Source organism: Chiloscyllium punctatum, chromosome 8 (assembly GCF_047496795.1).
Source record: "Chiloscyllium punctatum isolate Juve2018m chromosome 8, sChiPun1.3, whole genome shotgun sequence".
NCBI classification, from domain to species: domain Eukaryota; kingdom Metazoa; phylum Chordata; class Chondrichthyes; order Orectolobiformes; family Hemiscylliidae; genus Chiloscyllium; species Chiloscyllium punctatum.
The window spans coordinates 72368822-72393667 of NC_092746.1; the positions used below are offsets into that span (position 1 = coordinate 72368822).

General features: G+C 40.3%; 1 protein-coding gene across 8 annotated transcripts in view; it reads left to right on the plus strand.

The window, feature by feature from the left end:
• Nucleotides 1-24846, plus strand: part of krit1 (KRIT1 ankyrin repeat containing) — a 79456-nt gene that overhangs the window by 32721 nt on the left and 21889 nt on the right. For all 8 annotated transcript variants that reach the window (XM_072575781.1, XM_072575779.1, XM_072575775.1 and 5 more), the window contains 7 exons: nucleotides 1516-1608; nucleotides 3961-4090; nucleotides 9185-9428; nucleotides 10928-11043; nucleotides 19526-19669; nucleotides 22028-22184; nucleotides 23663-23770. In XM_072575781.1, coding sequence (XP_072431882.1) covers nucleotides 1516-1608; nucleotides 3961-4090; nucleotides 9185-9428; nucleotides 10928-11043; nucleotides 19526-19669; nucleotides 22028-22184; nucleotides 23663-23770 — 992 coding nt within the window. The remainder of the gene's footprint in view (nucleotides 1-1515; nucleotides 1609-3960; nucleotides 4091-9184; nucleotides 9429-10927; nucleotides 11044-19525; nucleotides 19670-22027; nucleotides 22185-23662; nucleotides 23771-24846) is intronic.

Below are 24846 nucleotides of genomic sequence, written 5' to 3' on the forward strand. Positions count from 1 at the left end.
CCTTCATTGGTCAGAGCACTGAGTATAGGACACCTTTTAAATGTATCTGCCTCCACCACTTCCTCTGGCAGTTTGTTTCATGTACACACCACTCTCTGTGTGAGAAAGTTACCCCTCAGGTCCTTTTTAAATCTTTACCCTCTTTGTTAAACTTATGCCCTCTTGTTTTGGACTCCCCCACTCGAGGAAAAAGGCCTTGGCTATTCACCCTATCTGTGCCTCTGATAATTTGATAAACCTCTATAAGGTCACCCCTTCAGCCTCCAATGCTCCAAAAAGGCCCCAGCCTGATCAACCGCTCCCTATAACTCAAAGCTCCTGTCCCAGCAACATCTTTTAAGTCTTTTCTGCACTCACTCAAGTTTAACAACATCCTTCCTGTAGAAGGGTGACCACCATTGTACACAGCATCCTAAAAGTGGCCTAAAAGTGTCCTGTACAGCCACAATATAACCTCCCAACTCCTATACTCAGTGCTCTGACCAATGAAGGCATTAGTTCCAAGCACTTTCACTACCCTGTCTAACTGTGACTTCACTTTCAATGAACTAAGCATCTGCATCTCTAGGTCTTTTTGTTCAGCAGCAATCCCCAGGACATTACCATTAACTGCATAAATCTTGCCCTGATTTGTTTTTCCAAAATGCTATACGTCTCATTTATCTAAATTAAACTCGATCTGTTACTGCTATACCACCTAGTTTGGTGTCATCTGCAAGGTTACTAACTATGCCTCCTAGATTCACATCCAAATCATTTATAAAAATGAAGAAAACAGCAGACCCAGCACTAATCGTTGTGGCACACTACTGTTCACAGGCCTCCAGTCTGAAAAGCAACCCTCTACAACCACCCTCTTTCTCATACCTTCAAGCCAATTTTGGATCCAATTGCTAGCTCCCCCAGATCCCATGTGATCTAACCTTAACTAACCAATCTACCATTTAGAGCCTTGTCAAAAAAGGCAATGCACTGCCCCTCAGCATGCTCTAGCTTTTTTCCAAACTGTCTATATCCTTTAGTTCCCAGCTATTTAAACAAAACATTTATCCTTATTTACCCATAACTTTTACAAATAAAAGAATTGATTTGGATACATTGATGCAAAAATCAATTACTGTAATAAGTGTTACTCTTATTTGATCACAATGTTAAGACGTGTAATTCAGACTAAATTATAATTTGTTACTCAGATTTGAAGCTTTTCTTGAACCCAGTAGGATTTTAAAACAAACCAAAATAGAGCTAAGACTTTGGAAACCTTGCCTGACAATTTAACAGTGGAGGCAAACATTTTCCGTAAGACACTTAATCGTGTTTGCAGATTGGGAATGATACCACTGAGTGTCCAAAATGTGGTGTTACACCATTACGTGTGTACACAAGAAGCAAAAGTTGACACCGGGAATGACAGAAATGAAAAAAACAGAAAATGGTAGCAAACACAATTTTAACAAGCTATAAACAAATGTGCATGCAACTTGCTATTTCATGATTATCTTTTTTTTTCCATAGGTAAACGAGTGGTGTTGATAAAAGAATTCCCTGTCCACGGGGAGAATTCTTGCAAGGCAGCTGCACTCTATGTTGTACCAGCAGCAGTTAAAGGTAAAAAAAATTGCAATGCTGTAATGCCTCAGTCCGTTTTATTATAAGCCTCACGTTGTGCTTGTGACTTGCCACATCAATTTAGTGACTTCTGTTTTGAGAAGCAATTTGTAAAGAGTTGCCATTAAGAAACTGTTTGAGCTCAACTTCCAGAATGTAATTATTGAAGGACAAGGATGGGAGATCAAATAGGTGATGTACATTTCATTCTAAACTTTTAAACTTGCAAACAAATTTAAGGATATTGCATTTAATATTATTCAGTTTATGCTGTATATGAGAGCAAGAAAACTTACTGTATGAATGTTCTACCCTATTCTGGCTTTGTTACTTAAGAAGAGGGAATAAGTAACTGATTGGAATAGCTGCTCTGTAAATAAGCTATTTTATTCATTGTTTTGTTTGATTTTACTAATATGTACAATAATTTAGGAGAACTTGATAGGGATTCTTTGCTACGTAACCTCAGTAGGAATGGTTTGCAATGTCCCCACATTTGTTTCCACTTGTGTACAGAAACTTCATTGCACCACTGTTAAGTTGATGTTAAGTGCTATTTGCACAGTGTGTATCAATCCAGACTTTTCTTTGTTTGGCGAAAGTTTAGAGAAAACAGAGCTAGTGCACCGAATCCATGATGTGATCTCCTCATCAATGGTGGCATTTTGAGAGAGGTGACTGCCAAGATATGTCAAGTACACAACATATTCCAGAGACTGCCTTTCCAGATATATAGCACATTAAATATCTGGCTGAACAGTTGTCTTAGTGTACAGAACAGTTGTTGTCACCATGCTATTGTATTACACTGAGGCTGGACTGTGTATTAGCAAGACTTGAGAGCACTGGAGAATTTCCAACATTATTACTTCAGATGGATCCTCTGACTTCACTGAGAAGACCATGAAACAAATGCTAGTATCTCTACAAGCATTCAGTGAGAACACCAGCAAATTAAACTTCGATGCACAGCATCATATCCAGATGTCTGAAAAGCATTTTTCCGACATGGTCCCGTTTTCTGAAATGGGTCATTTGTCTGGGTCTAAAAAATACTTGCAGGATACTCTGAAGTTCTCCTTGAAGTCTGGGAATATGAGCATATATAAGAGAGCAGTTTGTAACCAATTATTCAGAATGGTGACAAGTTGCCCATCAAGGAGCATCGTGCTTTGAATCAGTGTCTTAATGATGAAGCAGAATAGCAGCGGAGAAGGAAAGTAAAGGAAGCAAATCCTGAACTCCAGATCCTAGTACCTTGTGAGGCATCCTATACCATGTATTCACAAATCTCTGGCACGGAACTGTTTCTCTGTTCAGCTACCTGAAGACCCACGGTAGGAACGCAATTTTGAATAAACGTCAGCCTTGAGTTGAGGGACAGATGGTAACGAGTGTATATAAAAGATGCTGTTGTGGGTTAATCATCACAAGTTACCTTTAATTCGTCTACTTGTTAAGAAATCTCACAGTGAATTACTGAAACAATAACTTAAAACTTCATTGCATGTTGCATCCAAAATAAAACCCCACAAGCAAGTTCAGCCTCACAACTCAAGTTGGCTATTACTTGATTTATGGTTGAATTTAGCTACAATTCCACCCAACAGTGTCTATCTCTGCTGTCCAGGTTTGATCCTTGTGCAGATTTGTTCTTTGATGTTTTGCTGATGGAGAGTTCTAGTAATGGGTCCTTAGACAGTTTTATTGTCTGTCAGATCTATGATGTGATATTATTGATGATTCTTCATATTCTTTCATCCACATTATTGACTACTGTTCTGAAACTTGTCTGCAGCTTGCTTTCTTATCAGAAATAACTCCTGTGCTGTTGGTTACATTTAGTGTTAGCAATCTGTTGAAGACACAGCTTTCCTGTGATGAACTCCTTAAATTCTTCTGCAGGGCAATCAGTTGTTCTTGTGGCATAAAGAAGCCATATATCCAAACAAGTATCGAAATAGTTTTGTTTATATATCTTTGGTTCCTTCTCCCAGACTTGGCTAATTGTTTTCAATTTTTGTGTAAGTTTTTCCTTGTCCCTTAATAGTTCAGACAGAGTTATTGATGCTTCTTTTGCATGTAGCAGTTTATCTTTGATTCTTTTTCAGTCCATGAACAGGTATTAAAATTCTGACGTTTACACTAGCACACTATTTGTAGTTCAAAATTTAGTTCCAGGTTCTTGGATAATCTCTTGAAGCCCATGTTAATGTGCCCATGACATTTCTTTTATAGATGGATTGAACACTTTTTTTTTATATAACCATTGAATGTGATATGCATAAAGAGATTGCGAAAAGTGCAAATTGTTGTGCTATTAACTTTACGAGTGATTTTTACCCTTTGCAGACAACAGCAAGACATCCTATTGCCTTGGAGCACCAAGCTTTTACTGCTTCCAGGATATTATGCGTGTGTGCAGTGAATCTAGCACTCATTTTTCTACACTCAGTGCAAAAATGCTGATTGTCTTGGACAAGTAAGGAAATTTACAATTATTCAGTCTTCGTTGTATTGTAGTATAAAAAATAATAAAAATAGTAATGGTTTGTGATTCCCAGCGAGTACATCTTCATTGGTACTATGCTGAAACTGTAAATAAGAATGGAGTAAGAAATGGATAACTCGACTTCTAACATTTAGTGGTCTTCTTTCCCCTACCATGTCTTCACTCCTGATCAAATCTGAAATCAGAAGGTCAGTATGGAGAAGATAATAGGTGTTAATACAGACTTTTGAATTGGATTTGCATGATTTAAATAGGACTAAGAAAGGTAGAACAGTTGCAAACTTACTCAGTACCTCTAATGTCCCAGATTTGATTGAAAATATCACAGTATCACAACAATGCATGCTTTTATTAATGCACATTTGAACGACACTTGGCAGAATGGAAGAGAAACCTTCCAAGTTCTGAATTATCACAAACCGTTGGGCAATTTGTGCCACTTTACAATTAGTTTTGTGAAACTAGAACTTGCAGTTGCACTCAAAAATTTAGTTTGGTAATTCGTAACTTAAGCACCCTATACCAAAGTGACAACTTGATTCTGGCTGAAAAGGTGCATATTCTGTCAAAACTTTAATGTATTGCATTCCTCAGACAATTTGCAAGAAATGCCAAAGGAAATAAACAATTGTGACCATTCATTATTACTACCAGTTAATGATGTTTTTGCCAAAAGTAAGCATTTGTGAAGTGTGAATTCTCAGTTCTTCAGATTGTGATGCCTTGAGAGATTTTTAAAATGAGAAGTTCTATTTTTTCCTTATTCTATCTTTTATGTTTCTCCGAATGCAGTCTGTCTTTTCCTCTGTATTTCTCTTCTGCTCTAGATTTTACAATGGATTCACCTGGTGAAATTCATCCCCTGTAATCCTTTCTCTGCTTATTTGCCAGTCTTTAATTTTGTTGATTATTGACATGACTATCATACCTGTTGCTTACTAAGATCTGAGAAGCCAATGCTGTTCCATTATCAGCTTGTGCTTCAAGCAATTCTGTAGCCAATTTTTAAAAACCTGTCAAAATAGGCACGCCATGAGATGTCCTGCTCCAGTAAAATCTGGTCTATGCTCATTTTTGTCAGCTGCCATCCATTTTCTTCTGAGCTTGTACATAATATTTAAGGTCAAGTATAGAAGGCAGGTGTTGACAGCATGTTCAGTTGTTCCTCATGAAGCTACTGCAGGAGTCTACCCGTATGCTATATGCCTTAATCACCAGGCGATATAAAAGTCTATCATATCTTTCTGAGGTACTGATAGATGAATGTACAACTAACTGCATGAAGCTTGAAGATAAGATTATGCGATGAAGAAATAGACCATTCAGGCAAACCAACCCAAACCTGGAGCATCTTGAATGTTCTATGCAATCATTCATCACTGACAATATCAGCATTTATCAACTGTGTTAATTGCCCTTAAAACATGGTGGTGAGCTGTCTTCTTGAACTTGCTGTCATACATCTTCTATAGATAAGCCCTCAGTACAATTTAAAAGGGATTTTGAGGTTTTTGACCAGGTCAGCAAAGGGATCGTGTTATGGCCCCAAATCGTCATGGTGTGTGGTTTGGAGAAAAACTTGCAGATCTTCATGCTCATGTCTATTACCTTTGACTATATAGGTGGTAGATGCCCTGCCCAGATCTGTTTTGCAGAATCCAACATATTAGTGCAAAAGACTCTGCTGAATTATCTTACACAAATCTTCAGTGTAAGGTGCTGGCTGGGTACTCTTTTTAGCTTTGTCCTTTGGGCTCAATTATCATTGCAATGTCCAGCCAATTCCATTCACTTGTGATTCTGAAAAAGAGCTAACTCCCCTGTACACAGCAAAAGCTGTTTGTCATGACAGTTTCCTGAGTGTAGTGCTGAACATTTGTTCACACTGATCTAAACTCCGGGCTCAGCTGCTTTCTTAGCAAAGCTGTTGAATTTTAATTACAACACAGCCATCTAACAAATGATGTGAATGATGTAAAAAGGCCTATCCATTCTATTTTAAAAAAATCTTTTTCACGGGGCATTTCCATGACTCAATAGTTAGCACTGTCGTCTGACAGCATCAGGAGCCCAGGTTTGCTTCCACCCTCGAGGACGGCAGTTTGTGTGGAGTGTGCACATTCTCCCTGTGTCTGAGTGGGTTTTTTCCAGGTGCTCTGGAGTCCAAAAATGTGCAGGTTGGTTGGATTGGCCATGCTAAATTGCCCACGGTGCTCAGGGATTGCCCATGGGAAATGCAGGGTTACATGGTAGGGTAGTTGTGGGGGGGGATGTGAATCAGGGTGAAATGGTCTTCGGGGGGGTGAGTATGGACTCGACGGGCTGAATGGCTTGAATCCGTAATCTAGGGATTCTATGAAATCTAATTCGGTCACTTATCAGTAATGATGGGAATGTTTTTTTTAATTTTGGTCAGTTTAAGAAAAAATACATTTGGACACACAAGATGTATTGTGGTCTGTACAACTGATTCATTTAGATTTTGTAACATGAATAATTTACTTGAAACCAGATTTAAATTTAAGATTAATCTGGTGCATTTTATGAACAAATTTAATCCAGACCGTCTATTTAAACTATTGGACTTCAGATTCTTTATTTGTTGTTTGGGATTCTCTTGGCAGTAATATGAAGTGGGATGGTATTCAGTTTTGCATCACTTTGATTTTGTTATTGGCGTAATATTAATTCAAGATGTGCTGTGTTTTTGTATGCATTTTCATAATTAAAATAAATCCATTTTTATACATTTCATCAATGCCACTAGTTTGATCTTAACTGTAATATTGCACCAAATGGACTTTAGAGGATTTATGGTATTAAACCTCAGCTATATATTGTAGATTGGAGAAAAGGTTGAGGAGATTTGATTAAGGTATTCAAAATCATGATCTGAACCGAGCAGATGAGAAAAAATTGATCCCATGAGTGACAAGATTGAGAAGACTTGTACACAAAATAACGGTAATTGGCAAAATAAGCAGTGGTGACATGAGGAAAACCTTATGTATCAAGTCTTTAGATCTGGAATATGTTGCGTCAAGAAAGAAGTCCTGGGGTGAGAAGTGGTTTTCTGGATCAATACATTGAGATATCAATGAGAGAATAAGCTGTCTGAGGCAAAGTATTGTATAATGGGAGAGGAATAATTGACAACCTGGCTGTACAAGGCCTCTTGATGACCACAATATGATGATTTTTCATTAAGATGAAGTGTCAAATAAATTCAGGACCCTAGTTTCAGCACCAACTAAAAGAAGCCACAATGGAATGAAGTGTGATATGACTGTAGTAAATTAGGGAGTGTTAATTAAAAATGTATAGAAAATAGCAAGCACTTGACCTGCAACAATTGCTCTTTTCTGTCTAGGCAAAACTAAATTGGGAAAGGACATCTGACCAGGGCTAACATAGGGAATTCTGCAGGAATCGGTGCTTAGACCCGAACTATTCAGAATATATGTAATGATTTAGATGTAGGGACTAAATATAATAGCTAACACTTTACAGACAACCCAAAACTGGATGGTAGAGTGAATTGTGAGTTGGCGTCAGAGATGTTTCACTGGGATTTGGACAAGTTTGAATGATTGGCCAAATGTGAGGCAGATCAAGTAAAAAATGGAAATATGTGAAGTTATCCACATTGTTATCAAAAGCAGGCAGATTATCATCTGAATGGCAATGGATTTGGAAAGTTGGAGGTGCAAGATGTCTTTGTGCCCTTGTATATCAGTTGCTGAAAATATGCAGATTCAGCAGGCAGTGAAGAACGCAAATGGTGTTTTGGCCTTTGTAGTGAAAAGAGTCTGGTGCAGTAGAAGGGATGTCTTGCTGCAATTGTACAGAGCCTTAATTAGACTATTGTTTGCAGTTTTTAGTTTCCTTATTTGAGAAGGGGTGCTCAAGCTGTTGGGGGACTTCCATGAAGGTTTCCCAGCGTGATTCCTTGGGTAACAGGTCCGATGTATGAAGAGAGACTGGATTGGTTAGGACTACATTCACATGAGTTCAGAAAAGTAAGGGAGTATCTCACCGAAACTCAAATTGTAACTGTAATAAACAGAGTAAACACAAGTAAGATGTTACAGACGGGGGAGTACAGAATTGGGGTCACGGTCTCAGGATATGGGCTAAGCGATTTTGGACTGTGATGAGTATTTCCTTCTTCCAGAAAATTATGAGCCTGTGGAATTCTCTCGTCACAGAAAGCTGTGGAGGGGAAAACATTGAATGTTTTCAAAACGGAGCTAGATATCGTTCTTGAGGCCAAATGGATCAAAGGGCCTGAGTAGAAAACCGGATCAGGATCAGGCTACTGAGTTAGATGATTAGCCGTGACCATATTGAATGGTGGAGTGGTCTTGAGGGGCTAAGTGGGCTATGTTTGAGAGTATGGTGAAGGCAATTTCAATCATAGTATTCAAAGGGGAATTTGATTATGATCTGAAAACATAAAATATGCATTGATGATGAACAAGCAAGGGAATAACATTCAGTGAATTTATCTTGTCAAGAGCCAATATGGACATCTGTCAAATAGCTGCCTTCTTTGCTGTAATGATGTTTGTTAAGAATCAGTGACTCCATCCATTAAAAAAGATACATTTTGAATGAGGAAAACATTGTGTAACTTGAATGGTCTTTTGCCACCCTAATCCAGTTCAGGGAGATTAAGGTTAATCAGTGTCCTTGTGTTGATTGCCCTGCCCCAAAATGATCTTATAATTCCATATTCTTGTGACTCTCCCAAATTGAGAGCTAGCTGATTCTAATTGAAAAACTGTCTTCAGCCCCATGATAAAATTGGGAAAACTAACTAGTATTTCCATTTGCAACATGTTGTTTGGCTGAAAACCTTAATTTTGAGAAAATGCAGAGCTAGATGATTTTTGACACCCACACTAGCACACATTGTCAAATGATGCACATTTAGGTCGTCATATATATATTACCACAACAGGAGTGCAAGCTCTTGGGATTGGGAGAAACAGGTGAAAAAAATCTCATTGAAAATCATAAGCTTAAAAGATTTTTGAAAATGTCTTCCTGATTTCTTCGCAGGTGGTTGGCAGAGCAGCACACAATCTCCCATGCCATTCCAGGTCTTTTTAGACCATCACCTCTTGACAGACTCAAATCTTGCGTAGCAAACCCTGCTTACATCAAAGAAATGGATCAGCATGAAAATACCATGCATGTGGGCTATACTGCTTTGGAGATAAAAAGTAAAATGTTGACACTGGAGAAAGCTGACCTCTGTATCTACAATCCACTTTTTGGATCAGACTTACAGTACACAAATAGGGTAGGACGCAAAACACTATCACATAAATATACTGTGCTTTTTTTAAAACAATGACTGTTGTGTTTGTCATTCTAATGTAAGCTTGATATTATGCTTGTATTGATTTCTGATGTAAACTGCCGTACCACCATGAGCAGTCTTATTTGTTTCTCTGTTAACTGAAGTACAGTAAAGAATATTTGGTATTTTCACTGGTTATTAATGTGATTCAACTTGGGAATGTTTGTTGGTTGCCTAAAAAATGTAAGTAATGATTAATAATATCTACTGCATTCTAAAAGTATTTAGGTAATAATCCTGAAAAATGTGTTTTTGTGTTGTGCGTAATAATTTTCCAAAAAAAGTAACCAATGGCATCTGCCGGTAAATTCTGACTTCTCTTGTGAACATGGTACAGTGACAGTGTACAAACCATTGGAAAACTACAGAGGGCTGCCACAGATAGCAGTTTCCTTGCAAATCACAAGCCTGATATTTGTATTGCTGTTTTTCCTCATCTTCTGTGGCTGAGTCACCTTTTGCTATAGTTTATCTCATCTCTTTTGCGATCTTGTATTTACTGTTGTTTTTCCCTATTACTTAATGAAGATGAACATTTATATTATTTAAGTAGCCTGTTTTAAGCAGGTTGCAAACCTGTCAAAAGACTCATAGCCTTTGTTATATTTACAGTATCTATTCTTCCCTTCTTTTAACTTTTTTAAAATTCTATTTACTCTTTTCTCATCTTTTAGTTCTGAAGAAGGGCCTTGTTTAAAATTTTGACTTGTCTCTTGTCTCCATAGACAGATGTTTTCCAGAATTTACTCTTTGCTTGAACAAATTTTATGATTTTTTCAAATATAATTTCATTCAAAATTAGTCACTCCAATATTTTAATCAAGTAGAATAATAAATAGGAGCACAAATGGATCAGGGAGAAAGTGAGGACTGCAGATGCTGGAGATCAGAGCTGAAAATGTGTTGCTGGAAAAGCACAGCAGGTCAGGCAGCATCCAAGGAACAGGAGAATTGATGTTTTGGGCATGAGCCCTTTTTCAGGAATTCAGGATTCCTGAAGAAGGACTCATGCCCGAAACATCGATTCTCCTGCTCCTTGGATGCTGCCTGACCTGCTGCGCATTTTCAGCACAAATGGATCAGCCATGATCTTATTTGTTGGAGGAACAAGGTGTCATATGGCCTACTTCTCCTCTTCATTCGTATATTTGAATGCAGTGAGTGTTATTGTGTTGAGCAAATCAAGATTTGTAACAAATCCTTCAATCATTCAGCAACCATTTCATTGGTCAGGCTTGTAAGTGCTAAGAAGCAGATGAATGTGCTTTAAGATATTTTTGTGACTTTTACTTCGTTGTGTGAGATGATAACTGGAGAAATACCATGTTTGTGAAACTGCATTTAGTTATGTTTTGAAATTGCAAACTCTTTGCAGTCATCCAGAGTGGGAGATGGCTAATATGTGAATTACCTTTTTCTTTAAATGATTTTACTCATAGGTGGATAAAGTGGTGATAAATCCATACTTTGGTTTGGGAGCACCTGATTATTCCAAGATACAGATTCCAAAACGTGAGAAATGGCAACGCAGTATGAGTAGCATAATGGAGGATAAGTAAGTATATAAACAGTTCTAAATTACAAATGAACATTTATCATCCAAGCAGGTGTACTCCAGCAATATTAATTTGTTTGCACTGATGATAGAAACTAACATGGTACAGATCTGAGCGTTGACTGAACGAGCACTGCACAATATAAAGAATCTGGTATCTAGAGCTATTTGGTGTGCTTTGGTAAACTCGGAAGCTTTGGGAAAATGAGATGTATCGATAAAAGTTTGTTATTGTGATGGCATTGTGATAATATCACTAGAATCCAGAGCCCCAGACTAATGTTCGAGGGACGTGAGTTGGAATCCCAGATGGTGAAATTTGAATTAATCAAAATTTGCAATGAAAGTCTAGTTGAACGGTGACCAGATAACCATTGTCATTTGTTGCAAAAACTCATTTGCTTCACTGATGTCATTTAGGGAAGCATATTTTTTATTTTCATCTGATCTGATCTCCAAGTGACCCACAGCAATGTGGTTGACCTTTAACTACTGTTTGAAATATACCAGCAAGCCACTCAGTTGCATCAAACTGTGACAAAATCTAATCAATGGAATGAAGCTAGATAGACCATCTGAATCAGCCTCCTCACTGGAAACAAGAACAGCAAACCCAAGCCTATCGACCCTGCAATGACCTCCTGAATAACATATAGTGACTTGTTTCAAAATTGGGAAGGTTTTGGCACAGACAAGTAAAAGCCTGACATTGTTTGCAAGTAATGATTCTATGATTATGTTCTATATATCACCATTGATATTCCTTTGTATGACCTACCAAAAGTGCTGGCAAAGTACAATACAGTCAGGAGATTGTTGCCCTGGAGACTTGAACATTTATTCTGGATCCCATGAAGTCTCATGGCATCAGGTAAAGCATAGGCAATGAAACCTCGTGCTGATTACCACATGCCGTGCAGAAAATAAGAGAGCATACCTAATGTTATGATCTCAGTTAATCTGTTGTTGAACTCATGTGATGTGGGCATCGCTGGCTGGGCCAGCACTTGTTGTCTGTCTATAGTTGGCCTTGGGAAGGTGGTGTTGAGTTGCCTCCTTGAACTACTGAAGTCCGTGCGCGACTCGGAGGAAATTGCTGGATTTTGACCAAATTACTCTGAAGGAATAATATACATTGCTAAGTATAGATGGTGAATGGCCTAGAGGAAAGCTTTGCAGGTTGTTGTGTTCCCATGTATCTGCTGCCCTTGTCCTTCTAGATGGAAGTGGTCATGGGTTTGGAAGGGGTTGGCTTCAGGAGCTTTGGCAAATTTCAGTAGTGCATCTTGGCACTAGTACACAATGCTGCTATTGAGAAGCATGTTTGTGGTTGTGGTGGCAAACAAGTGGGCTTCATTGTCCTGGATAGTGTCAAGCTTCTTGAGTGTTGTTAGAGCTATACCTATCCAGGTAAGTGGGGAGTATGCCATCACACACCTGACTTGTGCCTTGCAAATGATGGATAGGCTTTAGGGAATTGAGAGGTGAGTTACTTGTGAGATTCCTAGCTGGTGACCTGCTCTTGTAACCACTGTGTTTGTATGGCTGGTCCAGTTCGATTTCTGCTGAATGATCGTGGATGATTCAGTGGAAGTAATGGCATTGAATGTCAAGGCGCAATGGTTAGATTGTCTGTTACTGCCTGCCATTTGCACAGTGCACATGTAACCTTTTGGCCTGAGCCTGCCATATTGTCCAGGTCTTGTTGCATTTGGATGTGGACTTGTCAGATGCTGAAGTAGTCCCTGGATGGTGGTGAGCATTTTCATAATGTATCAAACAACCCCACTTCTGGGAGAAAGTGAGGACTGCAGATGCTGGAGATCAGGGCTGAAAAATGTGTTGCTGGAAAAGTGCAGCAGGTCAGGCAGCATCCAAGGAGCAGGAGAATCGACATTTTGGGCATAAGCCCTTCTTCAGGCTTATGCCCGAAACGTCGATTCTCCTGCTCCTTGGATGCTGCTTGACCTGCTGCGCTTTTCCAGCACACCTTTTTCAACCCCACTTCTGACCTTATGATAGAGGATTGGCTGTTAATGAAGCAGCGGAAAATGGTTTGGCCAAAGATGTTACCCTGAAGAACTCATGAAGAGATGTCCTGGAGCTGAGATGATTTACCTTCAACAGTCACAATCAAGTATGACTCAAACCTGAAGAGAGCTTTTTCCCTAATTCCCATTAACTCCAGTTTTCCTGTGGCTATTTGATGTCACACTCCCTGGTAAATTTCATCTTCATGTCAAGAGTAGTCAGTTTTACCTCTGAAACTAAGCTGTTTAGTCCAAATTTGAACCAAGGCTGAATAAATCAGATTCCAGTGTGAACCCAAGTTTGATAATCACAAGTTTCAGTTTTGCAGTTTATTTTGTTGATTTGTTATTGAAGATATTCACAAATTCATTGCATAAAAGGAAAAGCAATAAGTTGCACATGACAAGTTGAAAAAATGTTAACATAAGCACGAAAACGAAGATTGAATCCTTTTGCCAAAATTATGCTTTACAAATCCTTAGTTCCAGTGAACTATCACTTCAGTCCTTAAGGTTTATTACCTAACTGAGTCTTTCTAGTCTTGATGACCTGGAGATCTAGACCTGCCTTTCTGACACAACTTTGATTCTTGCCTCTGATATCTCTTTGTGTAGCCATAAGAATCAACTTTGCAAACATACAGCAACCAAATACCTAGGTTGCTGAATAAGATAGTCAATTCACATGATTTATTGAAAATAATGTATTTAGTTCACTCTTCCAAATTGCATCTGACTTCTTAAAAAAAGTTGCTTCCATAGAATTGAAACCAAAATCTATTTCTTTAAAATCTTAAAAAAAAACTTTATTACACGAGTGTAATTAAGTGTAAACCTGATGAAACTATAAAACAGGTTAACTTACATGCCAAGTAGTGGAACAGGTCTAAGCACAGCTCGTGGATTGTATCTAAACTTTCCAGTTGTGAATGGCAATGGACAATTAAACAACTAATAGAAGGTGGAGGCTCCATAAATGTTTCCACCCTCAGTGAAGGGAGAGCCCAGCACATCATCATAGACGAGGCTGAGGTATTTGTATCCATAACCTGCCAGAGATTGTAGAATCCTTACAGTGCAAAACGGGTCATTTGGCCCATTGAGTCTACACTGACCATCTGAGGAGTGTCCCACCAGACCCAATTCCTGTAACTCTGCATTTGCCATAACTAATTTACCTAGCCTGCATATCCCTGGGCACTATATGGATAAGAATGTGCAATCTCCACATTCGCCTGAGGGTGCAATCAAAGTTGGTTCCTGGGTATGCTGAGTTCCTCCTCCTCCTCCTCCTCCTTCTTCATCCCCCCCTGTCCACAGCATCACAGATCCAGCCTTCAACCAATATGATACACCCCATGTGTTATCAAACAAGAAGATCGAAATAGCCGACGGCACTGGATGTTACATGTACACCTGATCATCAGGTTGATGTTGGAGGGTGTCGCAGATGGTGGAATGAAGTGCATTGTGCAATGATCTAACATATTCACTGGTTTCCAGTTAGGTCTCCCTCAGGGCTACTAGGCCCCTGGCTGCATTACAGCTTTGCTTCAGACATGGACAAAGGATCTAAATTCCATAAGTGAGGAGAGAATGACGGTCCTTGATATCAAGGCAGCGTTTGACTATGTGAGACATCAAGGAGTCTCAGTAAAACTGGAATCAAGAGGAATTAGGAAAATTTCTCCACTGGCTGGAGGCATTACCTAGCACAAAGATGCAACAGAAAGCGACTTGGGGGATACTTGTACATAAAATAAGCAAGTACACAGATGCAGCTGGTACTCAGAAAGGCTAATGGAATATTGACCCTTATTTCAAGGGGGTTGGCGTTTAAGAATGAGGAAGTCTTACTGCAACTGTACAAGGTGCTGGTGAGACTATGTCTGGAATACTGAGAATAGTTTTAATTCCCTTAGTTATGGAAAGATATTATTTCATTGGAGACAGTTCAGAGAAGGTTCATAAGGGTGATCCCTGACCTGAGCAAAGGCTTAAACAGGTTGAACTCACTGGAGTTTAGAAGAATGAGAGGTGATTTCATTGAAACATAAAAGATTCTTAAGGGTCTTGACAGGGTAAATGCTGAAAGGATGTTTCCCTTCATGGGAGAGTCTAGAACCAAAGGAAACAGTCTCAGAATAAAGGAATGCCAATTTATGAGCTGAGGAATTTCTTCTCTGAGGATTGAGAGTCTTTTGAACTCCTTGTGACAGAGCTGTGGAGGCAGAGTTCTTTTGTATCATTTAATGCTGAGATAGATTCTTGATCAGTAGGGGAATCAAGGGTCATGGGGACAGAGCAGGTTCAGCCATGATCCTGTGGAATAGCAGATCAGGCTTGAGGAAATGAATGGTCTACTCTTGTTACTATTTCTTACAGTCTAAGATGGTTGTGGTTGGAAGTCACAACACTCCAGGGTATCCTATGCTGAAATCTGCGACAACTAATTCACCACCTGTCCCCACTAATGCTTGTCCATCATCTACAAGAGATCAGTCAAGAATATGATAGGATATAACCCACTTGTCTGGATGTGTGCAGCTTCAACAATAATCAAAGGTTTGACGGCATCCAGGACAAAACAGCTGCTTGATTGTCACCTTACCCACCACCTTCAATATTCATTCTCTTCACTGCAAATGCACAATGTGTACAGTAGATTGCTACAGCTCCTTCAACAGCATCCTCCAAACTTGCGACCACTGCCATCTCTGAAGGATGAGGTCAACAGATGTTTGAGAGCACCATCACTTGCAAGGTCCGTTCCAATTTGCACACCATCCTGACTGGAACTGGATTGCTGTTCCTTTACTGTCCATAAGACATAGGTGCAGAAATTAGGCTATTCAGCCCATCGAGTCTGCTCCGCCATTCAATCATGGCTGATAAATTTCTCAACCCTATTCTCCCACTTTCTCCTGATAACCTTTGATCCCCTTGACAATCAAGAACCTATCTATCTCTGTCTTAAATATACTCAATGATGTGGCCTCCACAGCCTTCTGTGGTAGTGAATTCCACAGATTTGCCACTCTGTCTGAAGAAGTATTTCCTTATCTCTATTTTAAGGCTGTGCCCTTAGGTCCTTGTCTCTCCTGCCAGTGGAAACATGTTCCAAGTGTCCACTCTGTCCAGGTCATTCAATATTCTGTAAGTTTCAATTATATCTCCCCTCATCCATCTAAACTCTATCCAGAAGAGACCCAGAGTCCTCAAATGTTCCTCATATGTTAAGCTTTTCATTCCTGGGATCATTCTCGTGAACTCCTTCTGGACCTGCTCTTTCCTGAGGGATGGGCCCAAAATTGCTCTCAATACTCCAAATGTGGTCTGACCTTTTAGAGCCTCAGAAATACATCCCTGCTTTCATATTCTAGTCCTCTCGAAATAAATTCCAACATTGTATTTGACTTCCTAACTACTGACTCAACTTGCAAGTTTACCTTCAGAGATTTCTGGACTAGGACTCCCAAGTCCCTTTGCACTTCAGGTTTCTGAGTTTTCTTCCCATTTAGAAAATGGTCCAAGCCTCTCCTCTTCCTACCAAAATGCTTGACCCCTCACTTTGCCACATTGTGTTCCATTTGTCACTTATTTGCACCCTCTCCAAAACTACTTGGAAACAAAAGAAATTTGCAGATGCTGGAATCCAAATAGATCAGCAGGAGGTGAAGGAACACAGCCTGCCAGGCAGCAACAGGAGGCGGAGCAGCCTACGTTTTGGATATAACCTTTCTTCAGGAATGGAGCTGGGGGTAGGCAGAGCTGCAAATAAGTGAGCAGGGGGTGCATTATGGGCGGGGAGAGGGTCAGAATACTGAGGTAGTGATAAGTGAATACAGGTGGTGGGTATGACCTGGTTGGTCGATGAGAGGCATCAATCCGGTGGAAGCTGGCAGGAAGGGTCGGTCAGAAGAATCAAAGGGAGGTGGGAGGGGCTGGGGAGGGAGTCTGGGATGGGTGGGAAGGTTATTTGAAATTGGAGAACTCCATGTTGAGCCCTCTGGGCAGATGATAAAGTCTTGTTCCTCCAATTTGCAGTCTGATCCACTATGGCAATGGAGGAGGCTGAGGATGGTCATGTCAGAGAGGAGTGGGAAGGGCAACTGAAATGCGTGGTGACCTGGAGGTCAGGCTGGCCCTTATAGGCCTGGCTGAAATGTTCGGCGAACAATTACCTTTGTTTGGTCTCACCGATGTAGAGAAGACCACATCAGGAGCACCAGTTGCAGTGAACTAGGTTGGAGGACAGGCAGGTGAACCTCCGATTCACCTGGAAGGACTGTTTGGGGCCCTGGATGGAGATGGGGGAGGTGGTGTGCCAGCAGGTTTCGCTACTTTTAAGGTTGCAGAGGAAGGCATTGAGGGGTTTGGAGAGTTTAGTGGGGAGAGTGGCACAAACCAAGGACTGGCGAAGGAAAATGTGGGAAGGGGTGGGGAGGGGAAGATGTCCTTAGTGGCGGGGTCTAGTTGGAGTTGGCGCAAATGTTTGAGGATCATACATTGGATGCAGAAACTAGTGGGGTGGAAAGTGAGGAGAAGGAGGACCCTGTCTTTATTATGTTTGGTGAAGGGGGGTGGTTTAGAGCAGTGATGTGGTGGAGGGCAGTCTGGGTGAATGGGCATGTTGTTTAAAATGGGTGGACGTCTGGGATGCTTGGGCGTGGAGCATCTCGTAAGAGCAGATGCGCTGGAGGAATTGGGAAATGAGATGCAGTTTTTGCCGATACAGGGTGGAAAGAGGTGTAATCCACATAGGACTGGGAGTCTCTGGGTTCATAGTAAAAGTCGGTCTGTGAATTGTCGCTGCAGATGGAATCCAAGAAGTCAAGCAAGGGGAGGGAGTTGTCAGAGAAAGACCAAGTGAATTTGAGGCTAGGGTAGAAGATGTTGACGAAGTTAATGAATTGCTACAGTTCACCTTGGGTGCAGGATGCAGCACTGATGCAGTCCATTCTCCACAATGACAGCCTGCAGGCCCTCAGTTTCTTCCTCTCCAACAGACTCCTCTAGTCCCTCTCCACCAATACCCTCCTTCGCCTTGCCGAATTAGTCCTCACCCTCAATACCTTTTTTCCTTCAACTCTTCCCACTTCCTCCAAATCCATGGGGTGGCAATGGACACTCACGTGACCCTAGCTACGCCTGCCTCTTTGTCATCCACCGTTACATTGATGATTGCATCAGTGCTGCATCCTGCACCCAGGCTGAATTGGAGCAGTTCATCGATTTCTAGCCTGCCCTCAAATTCACTTGGCCTATCTCGGACAATGTCACTATTCTGACCCTCTCCCCACCCATAACTCTGCACCACCGGTTCACCAATCTGCAGCTCCCCTTACCTCTAGCTCCATTCCTGAAGAAGGGTTATACCCGAAATGTCGACTTCTCCACCTCCTGGCTTGCTGTGAACCTCCAGCCTCCTGCTTGTCTACTTTCCTAACCTGTCTAAATCCTTTTGCAACCCCCCTGCCGCCTCAATACTACCAGTCACTCCACCTATCTTTAGATTAGATTAAATTCCCTTTGGCCCCACAAGTCCACACTGACCCTCCGAAAAGCAACCCACCCAGACCCATTCCCCTACATTCACCCCTGACTAATGCACCTAATACTACGGGCGATTTAGCATGGGCAATTCACCTAACCGGCACATCTTTGGACATCTTTATCATCTGCAAACTTAGCCCGAATGACCTCAGTTCCTCCTCCTAGATTGTTAATGTATAAAATGAAAAGTTGTGGTCCCAACATTGACCCTTGCAGGGCATTACTAGTCACCGGTTGCCATCCTGAGAAAGTCCCTTTTATCCCCTTTCTAGGCTTTCTGCCAGACAGCCAAGCTTTTATCCATGCTAGTATTTTGCCTGTAATTCTATGGGCTCTTATGTTGCCAAGCAGTCCCCTGTGTGGCACCTATCAAAGGCCTTTTGGAGGTCCAAGTAGATAACATACATGGGCTCTCTTGTTTAACCTGCTCATTACAGTTGCTGACTAAGTGCTCTGCTGTTGGAAATGATATCCCTCATATGTAAATGTGAATGTATGAGATCCCATGATACTATTTGAAAAGAAGTAGGCCAATTTCTTATAATGCAACAGGTAGCATTTATCCTAATACCATTGAAACCAATTAACTGTTCAATTATCTCATTGGTATTTTTGACCTTACTACGTATTTATTAAATGTTGAATTTGCCTTTGTTACAACTGATGACTGAAGAATTTCCTTGTGAAGTATTTTAGGAATCCTGAGGACCATATATATTTGGAATGTGTACACAGTGCAAATGTGCTAGTTATTTTTACAAGCTACGCATTGACAATTTATGAAGAAACATTTTGCTGATGTATTATCAGAAGAGAATCATATATTTCAGAGATGGACCTTTCTTGTGACTGTTCAGTTTGAAAAGTTTTTTTAATGAATTTCATTTCTCCTTCAGGGAACGACAGTGGGTGGATGATTTTCCCCTGCATCGCAGTGCCTGTGAAGGTGTTACAGAGTTGTTGAGCAAACTTCTAGATAGTGGCTTTTCGGTTAATCAGTTGGACAGTGATCATTGGGCACCTATTCATTATGCTTGTTGGTATGTAATTTAGCTTCAACTTTTGTCTTTTTATTATTTTCCATAATGAAAATATTCCATAAAAATCAAGTTGTTCGTGTTAAGCAAAGCCAAGAATGAAGTCTGCCACAGATTTTTATTTCTCTGACTTAGGCAGTGCATGGTTCCTCTATGGCAGTGCTATACTTTGAGATTCATCATCATTTCTCAGCAGTATGTGTCACAATTTCTGTTTTTGCACTTTGGTCTTCTTGTATGTTGCATTAAATCTTGCTTATATCACAAAAATTGTGTGTGATTTTTTTCCATTCCAGAGGTGACAAGTACAATTGTGAATGTGATGGCATAATTGGAAATCAGGTTCTCGCCATTGCAATAGATTTTGGAAACTCTTCATTCCTCCCATAGGTGCTGAGATAACTTTCTTGCCATCAAATTGCAAAAAAGAATCTATCTGCATGCATTTGCATCTCATTAGTTAGCAACTCCCTTGAATTAAGTCGATCATCCCAACTAACCTTTGACATGTGAGAAATTTGACTACAAATTGGTTTCCTCTATGGGCTGCTAGGGCACACCCTCCATATCCACATCTTTGTTAACTATCCGGATGCTGTGGCATTTCATCCTGCCATCCCGAGATTGTGGGGCCGCTGGTCAGCTCAGTCACTATGATTTTTGGCATATGCTAGTTTTTATGATTCAGAGTGCAATTGGAGCCTATTTGACATGAACCAGCATCTTCATCAAAAAATCTTCAATGTGACCATTACAGTCAAAGTATACCACTAATGAAACTGTTAGGTTTCCAGATAGCAACCATGACTCTTGGATCCTGGACCATTCACAGACCATCCTTTGAAAGTCAGTCAGCCCATACAAGTTGCTGGACCACAGATGGTACTTGCTGCACATTGGCTGATGATATGTCTAAGAAATCCTCAGCCTGCTGAGCAGAGGTACAGGCACTGCCCATGCTTCAACCATAGCCATAGACCTGAAGATGAGGTTCCAATGTCTGGATTGTTCAGACAGTAACGATACAGTGTACTTCAGACAGGGTGGCCCATATCACTCTGGTCTGCTGCACCCACCACAGTCTGTCACCAACGGTGGGAGGGGAAATCTGTTCACTGGGGAGATGATGCAGGAAATGGAGAGGAGAGTATGGATATTGCAAGAGACCAAAATAATCATTGAAGAGATGGAGAGGGCAATTATGTGCTGAGCCAGAGAGACTAGAGACAACCTTTTAAAGTCACCAGCTTTCAGGGTAACTGAGCTGCCCAGAAACATTTTGTGTTCATGTTTTCATTTGTGCAGTTGGCTGTTACTCTTCTGATTGCTATATATTTCTCAAGGGCTGAGATTGTTTTCCATTTGATTTTCGGTAACACTTCCTCTCACTTGTGGCTGTGGTTTCTTTATTCTGTAAAAGCACAAATGTGGGCACAAACCTTGTCTTGGATCAAGATGGCATTCAAGAACTGTGATGGCAAGCCCTTCTACTACTGTTAGCTCCAGAATGCTTGTGTTAAAATGGTCCTTGCATCAAAAATGTGCAAGACCCATCAAGGCGCACATTCCCTTGTGAATACCACTTTGTTGCCTATGAGCTTTACAATCTGTTTCCCTGCAGTGCTTCAGAGTGCCGTGTGCCTTTGCTGTACCCTTGTAATCCTTGAACATCTTCACTGACAGCTCTTCCATTACTATGCACAGTGAAGTTTGAATCTGTTCTCGAAAATACTTTTGGCAGCGCTGTTATAAGGAGCTGAAATGAGACGTATCAGTTGCAGCTCTCACCCTTAAATTGTCTAGTATTGCTTGGATAACCCCAGACAGGTGACAGACTTTTTCCCTCTGGAGTCTGTAGATACTTAATAGGTTTGCTATCGTTTCCATATTGAGTGTATGCACCATATTGAGGAATCACCATTTGAACATCCAAGAACACTTGCAAAGGAATGTCACTGAAATTGAGAGGCTAGCTTCTGTGTCCTCTGATGCATTTCTTTGATGTTGAGAACAGACACCATTGGATCCAGGGATGCTCCTGGCATGCAGTGATGAAATAGCATCCAGCTGTTCTGCCAGGATTGAGAACATCCTGCTTGCTCGCCATGTGTTTTGCCGAGTCATTTGTGTACACGACACTGGAATAGATAATGTGAGAAGTGTACGATCATCACCCAAATTAACACTACCAATCTAATCTAGTGTTACAAGTCATGCATATTTAAACCATTCAAGAAAATATTTTTCTCAAATGAAGATTTTAGTTTAATCTGTGAAATTATATTCAAGGCTGAGAGGTTAAAGTAATAAACGTAAAATTTCAATTTCATTTTTCTTCCCACTGACCATTTGCTTTTTTAGGTATGGAAAGGTCGAAGCTACCCGCATCCTAATACAAAAGGGAAAGTGTAATCCCAACCTTCTAAATGGACAGCTTAGTTCACCACTTCATTTTGCAGCTGGTGGAGGACGTGCAGAAATTGTGCAACTTTTACTACAGCATCCTGAGATTGATCGGGTACAGTTCAGACAATTTCTTAGCACATTCTGTTCAAATCTTCATATAAACTAGACCTTTTGCTACATTGATCCTTGATTGTCTTTATTTTGGAGCAGATTTAGTGTGTTAGTATTAAAAGTTATGCCAGTTTAGAAATGGTAGTTGATTGCATTGCATTGATAGTTTAAAAATTACTGGTCAATCTTGCAGCCTTCCAAGATTGTACCATTACTCAAAAATTGAGTGCAGTCAGACTTACCTCTCCACTAAGGCACCATTGCAGATGTAAATTAACATTGCACCATCAAGCTGCATATTTATTTCAGTTTATCCTTATTTCCCTTTTCAAGCAGTTTGAGACACTGCTTTACATAGAGATAATAAATAAATAGATATTTCCACAATCTTGCTGTTCACTGCTTTGTAGATATTTTCTAATTAGTCTGTTCAGAAATGCAATTACATACTTGCTGTCCTGATAGGACTTGAAGCCGTGCTTTCTCCACTACTTGATTTATTGTTTAATCGATATGTTCAGAGATGTTATTATATGCCTTTGGAGCACGTGGCACTATACCTGCACCACAACAGCCCTTCAAACATTTGTGTGTGGTTGTGTGTAAAGGAAATGTGATGACCACCACATAGCAATAAAGGGTCCTTTCTTTGCTTTGTTCCCCACTAACCTGATGTTACACATGTGGTGATAATTTTCCTCCCTCAGTCTTGCTGTGGGACAAGTCAAGCAGTCTTTTATTTAAAGTATGCATGGACAGGCTTTTGATAATATCTACTAAAAGTCAATTATAGGGGCATTTTTTTTAAAAGTACATGATCCAGGGAGAATCAACACAGAAGACTTTTTTTATTCGTTGATGGAATATGACCATTGCTACCTTGGCCAGCATTTCTATGCCATTCTAAATGCATGGCCGACAGTTAAGTGTCAACCACATTGTTCAGAATCTGAAGTCACATGTGGCCAGATTAGGGAAGGATGGCAGATTTCCTTCCCTAACTACAGGATAAACCAGATTGGTTTTTACAATTATCAAAGGTTATATAATTGCCATTTTTAAAATTTCAGACTTTTAGTGAAATGTGAATTCAGTTCCTGTCATGATTGAATTGAAATCCAGGTGTCCAGCACATTTTAAAGTAGCGTTATAGATTAGTAGTCCAGTGAGGTTACCACTTTAGTACTGTCTCCCCTAGCCTCCCTCTGTCACTTCATGATCTTCTGAAGCCAATTGTTATCGTCACACAACCAGATCATGAGAAAGTCAAGTCATGTTTAAAACACACCAAAATTAAACAACTTTAAGTTGTGTTGTCCAGTATAGTACTTCATTTCCATGAGAGAAATGTATCCCATTGCAGCTATTGATGAGGAGAAATTTCTTTCCTCAGAATAATCTTTTAATAATTAGAAATCTTGCCAAAATCATACTTTGCATATTATAGTGAAATTGTTTTATGCTTGTTGATTATTCCAGCATATTGTGGATCAACAAGGAAGGACAGCATTGCAAGTCTGCGAAGAGAATAAACAGAATGATTGGGAAAAAACAGTACAACTCCTAAATGATGCAGTGAATAAGCCAGTAAGTTTATTTACTGAGGCTTTTCTAAAATAAAAATGCAGAAACCTCTAGATCGTCGTCAATGTTCTGCATGTATTTAAAGAACTTGAACATTGCGTGGAATTACCAAAACATGCATTTTTAGTTAACTGTACACATGTACATTTAGGAGAAAGTAAGGACTGCAGATGCTGGAGATCAGAGTTGAAAAGTGTGGCTCTGATGTGTGTTTCAGGGTATGAGCCCATCATCAAACATTTTCAGGGCTTATAGCTAAAACGTCAACTCTCCTGCTGCGCGGATGCTGCCTGACCTGCTGTGCTTTTCCAGCCCCACACTTTTAGATGTGTATTAAGCACTTTGTGTATAGTTTTATTTTGTTAATTAACCATGATCTCTTTGTATAAGTGGCTGAAATTTCATAATTATGAAACAGCAGGAGATCATAGCCAACGAATGAATTTAAAAAAGTGGTGGGTGGATGTCCGATAAGAATAGATTAATGTAATCAGGTTTGTCCCACTGAGGCACGGAAGGGATGGTAGGGTGAAGGAACCTTGTGTGACAAGGGGTGTGGAACATCTAGCCAAGAGGAAGAAGGAGACTTGCTTAAGGTTGAGGAGGCAAGGATCGGACAGGGCTTTAGACGGTTACGAGGTAGCCAGGAAGAAACTGAAGAATGAACTTGGGACAGCTAGAAGAGAGTATGAAAAAGCTCTAGCGGGTAGGATTAAGGAAGACCCTAAGGTGTCCTAAACTTGTGAGGAACAAGAGAATGGCCAGAGTGAGGATAGGGTTGATCAGAGATAGTGGAGGGAACTTGCGCCTGGAGTTAGAAGAAGTAGGGGAAGTACTTAATAAATACTTTGCTTTAGTGTTCATTACTGAGAGGGATCTTGATGTTTGTGTGGACTGCATGAAACAGACTGATATGCGCAAACAGGTTGATGCTAGGAAGAAGCATGTGCTGAACTGTTTGAAAAACATAAGGATAGATAAATTCCCTGGGCCAGACGGAATATACCCTGGGTTACCACAGGAAGTGAGGGAAGAGATTGCTGCACCTGTGGCAATGATCTTTCTGTCCTCACTGTCCA